We start from the raw sequence: 3415 nt of genomic DNA, 5'->3' as shown, positions 1-3415 counted from the left end.
GGGGCAATTTGCCCCAGGCCCCACAGGGGCCTCCTATAGTATTGCAACTTTTTTTATGGAAGGGGCCACCGAAACTGCTTTGCCCCAGGCCCCCTGAATCCTCTGGGCAGCCCTGGGTTCTGGTTCTTTTCTTCCTGGCCTGTTTGGGAGAGCGGGAACCAGTGCTGCCGATGCTGATGTTCTAAGGAAAAGGCCAGGGCAACCATGTTATCTTACTGTCAAGCACCAAAAAACAAACTTTGGGAAATAACTCACTCCTGTGTTTAAACTGCAAAGCTAACAGGTTCCAGTAAAAACAATTGTGGACCCTCACCTTGATGTGTGTCTGAAGGGAACCTGTTTTTGTCTTACAGAACCCAAATCTGGGTGAGGTATCTAAGACAGTGTAAACAGCTGGATGTTTTGGAAACACATCACCAGCCCCCCAAAATTCCATAGAACTCACTCTCATTCACCTGTATCCATCTCTCATATTCCCTCCTCTCATTTTATTTCTTTTCCTTCCCATTCTCTGTTGGTAAAGGAGATGGACTTGCAGCCCAAAGACTTAACAACATTCTGTTGGAACTGTGGCTTTAGACACTGAGCCAGGTGTCTGTGCTGGATTCGAATGGCATTTAATGCTCTGGGATTTTTATCAGCTAAAGAGTGTGATTAATTCTTGAGATGGTGACTAGTGATTCTAATCAAACTGCACATCTATCATTGGTTCTCATTCACATAAAATGAGTAAAATAACCCAAGTACCTATATTAAAATATACTACATTTACAGTATGTGAAAAATAACTGTGGGACCCAACTTTTATCTAGCAAAATCTGACAAATCTGCACAGTAGTGGGTCCTTTTCCTGCTCTTTGGGAAGACAGTAGATGCTTTTCAAAGACTGTTGGTGCATTCGCAGCAGTGAATCCCAAGAGAAAGAGCAGAAACTACAATACTACAATGTTAATAGGCACAGACTAAAGGAAACCAGCTGTTACCTACCCTAGTTTCTGCAGTTTGCAGTTTGGATATTTCAGTCCCTCACACAGCAGCTGCACTCCGGAATCTCCAAGTTTGTTTTCTCCCAGGTCCAGCTCTGTCAGAGTCTGGTTGATTGTAAGAGCAGAGGAGAGATCCCCACAACAAATAGCTGTGAGATCACAATCTGACAACCTGAAGGAGACACATATATAGAGAGGAAAATGTCTGTTTCTTTATGTCCCATTGTCTGTGTTATAGGGGGCAGAGAGAGAGAGTGAGAGTCTCAGACACCCTCAGAAGAGTTGGGCCCCTCCAGAACCCATCCCAGTTTATATGGGAGATAAGGATGTGAGCCTGACAGATGTTCTCCACTCCTAACCCTTCCCACTTCCCCTGACATGTCCCCTCTCCCAGTGTCCCATTTTACCTCTCCTCTCCAATTTCCAGTCTAATCCCTTCCCCTGACCTGAGCTCCCAACCCTCCCCTACCACCCATCCACATTTATCTCCCTCCCCATAATCCTTCTTCCCTTGCTGCAGCCCCCAAACTCTCTCTCCCTATTCCCCCCACTCCTCCACTCCCTGGTCCCAGCAAGTATTTGCAGCTGTGATTTTTTTCTTTTTCAAAAGGAGTCTGAGCATGTGATGAACTAGGAATGTTCTTAATGTTTTCTCTGAATATGATGCTGATGCCTCAGTGTCCCCCAGGCAGTTCTTAATATCTAGGTGGTGGGATAAGGGAGTGTGATTGCTGCAGAGCAAAGGGCCAGTGTACCTAAATGCCTGGCACTCTGTCTCCTAGCAACTGATGGCCTGGGTCCCTCCCCTGCAAAGGTGCCAGCTGAAGGTGTTGGAGACAAAGAAATCAGGTGACCTCCTGGCCCGGGAAAGGAGTCCTGAGCAGAGAGGAGGGGCTGGAGGGGTTGTTAGTCTGGAGCTTGTAGGGACGAGAGTGAAGTGCACTGGGGGATCTGGGTCACTGCCCCCTCAGAATGGTACCGGCCGAGGGGGTCCAGTCGCGGTATCTAAAAAGCTCTGTTTTGAGAATCCTTTCCTGTCATCGAATAAAACCTCTGTTTTACTGGCTGCTAAAAAGTTCATGTCTAAACTGCAAAGAGTGGGGGTGCAGGACCCTGTGGCTTCCCCAGGCCCCGCTGGGTGCGACTCGTGTGGGAAGCGCACGAAGGCAGAGGATTGCTGATATGGCTCCAAGGAGAGACCCAGAGGTGTAAAGTACGGGTAGGCTTCTTGCCTGAACAAGTCTGCTTCAAGGAGAGGAGGCTCCCCAAAGTCCTGACTGGCTTGGTGGGACCAGTTCCAGAGCATCGCCTGGGGACTCCGTGACAGAGCACTTTTGGAATTTTTTACTGTACTCAGATTACATTTCCTCAAAATAAAAAAAAAAAATCCACCCTTTGACGGAGACAAATTGAAGCCACTTCCTGCTGCTGCCCAAGGGTGAATTTGAACTTATATCACCTGGGTGTTTCTCCACTTCAATGGCCATAATAGATGCCTTTAAGCTATTCAGGTCCTGTGAGTAGTACCTCCCTAAAATGCCTCTTCCGCTCTGTGTCTGCACATGCACAGTGTAATCAATTTGACATGATAATATTTGGAATGTCCCTCGCTAGAGAACTAAATTCTTTCTTAAATAGCATTTTCATTCTGCTCCTCCAAAGAGGCAATGAGTGGTGCATGCACTAGCTAGGGTATGGGTCAAAGTATTCAGATCATGTGGCCATGATCAGAGCTACGGTTTGATCCCTAGAACTGCACACAAAAAAGTTCGCAGAATTCTTCAGTTTTATGAACACTTTTTTTTCCAGGGGGCTCCTTACTCAACCCCTTACCCAAATGACTCCAGACTTGGATCAGTAACCTAGCTCCATGTCCCCATGAAGCACACCACATTTCAAGGGAATGCAGATAATCATGTGGCATATAGAGCACTTAGACCTTTAAACAGACAGGCAATCTCACTCTTAACTACAACGGAGCTGGCGCTCTGCTATAATATTCATAGAATCATACAAGTGCAGGACTGGAAGGGACCTCAATAGGTCATCTAGTCCAGTCCCCAGCACTCAAGGCAGGACTAAGTAATAACTAGACCTGATGAATATATATTAATATAATAACTAATATTTTGTTTTGAACAAGTCACTGTGTTCTCACTGGCCACAGCTCCTGAAGAGAAATCTAACAGGTGTCTGAACACGGTAAATCTATCAAGTAATCAGGGATGGTAAATAGGGGTGCTGCAGCCTGGACCACTCCAGTCTAAATGTGGACGAATCAACAAGGTTCCATCCTGAAAGAAATGAATGTGCTGGGCCTCTTAGTGGGAAGGGTGCACTCAGAGGGTACATCTACACTACGGGATTATTCCGATTTTACATAAACCAGTTTTGTAAAACAGATTGTATAAAGTCGAGTGCATGCGGCC

General features: G+C 46.2%; 2 protein-coding genes across 2 annotated transcripts in view; one reads left to right on the top strand and one right to left on the bottom strand.

The window, feature by feature from the left end:
* The window catches only part of LOC116836373 (NACHT, LRR and PYD domains-containing protein 12-like), a 596145-nt gene that overhangs the window by 311743 nt on the left and 280987 nt on the right, over positions 1 to 3415 (top strand). The gene's annotated exons all lie outside the window — the stretch shown is intronic.
* Positions 1 to 3415, bottom strand: part of LOC116822635 (NACHT, LRR and PYD domains-containing protein 3-like) — a 142829-nt gene that overhangs the window by 80086 nt on the left and 59328 nt on the right. The window contains exon 11 of the mRNA XM_075065028.1: positions 988 to 1158. Coding sequence (XP_074921129.1) covers positions 988 to 1158 — 171 coding nt within the window. The remainder of the gene's footprint in view (positions 1 to 987; positions 1159 to 3415) is intronic.

Source organism: Chelonoidis abingdonii, chromosome 4 (assembly GCF_003597395.2).
Source record: "Chelonoidis abingdonii isolate Lonesome George chromosome 4, CheloAbing_2.0, whole genome shotgun sequence".
Taxonomy (NCBI): domain Eukaryota; kingdom Metazoa; phylum Chordata; order Testudines; family Testudinidae; genus Chelonoidis; species Chelonoidis abingdonii.
This window is presented reverse-complemented; position numbering and strand designations above follow the sequence as displayed.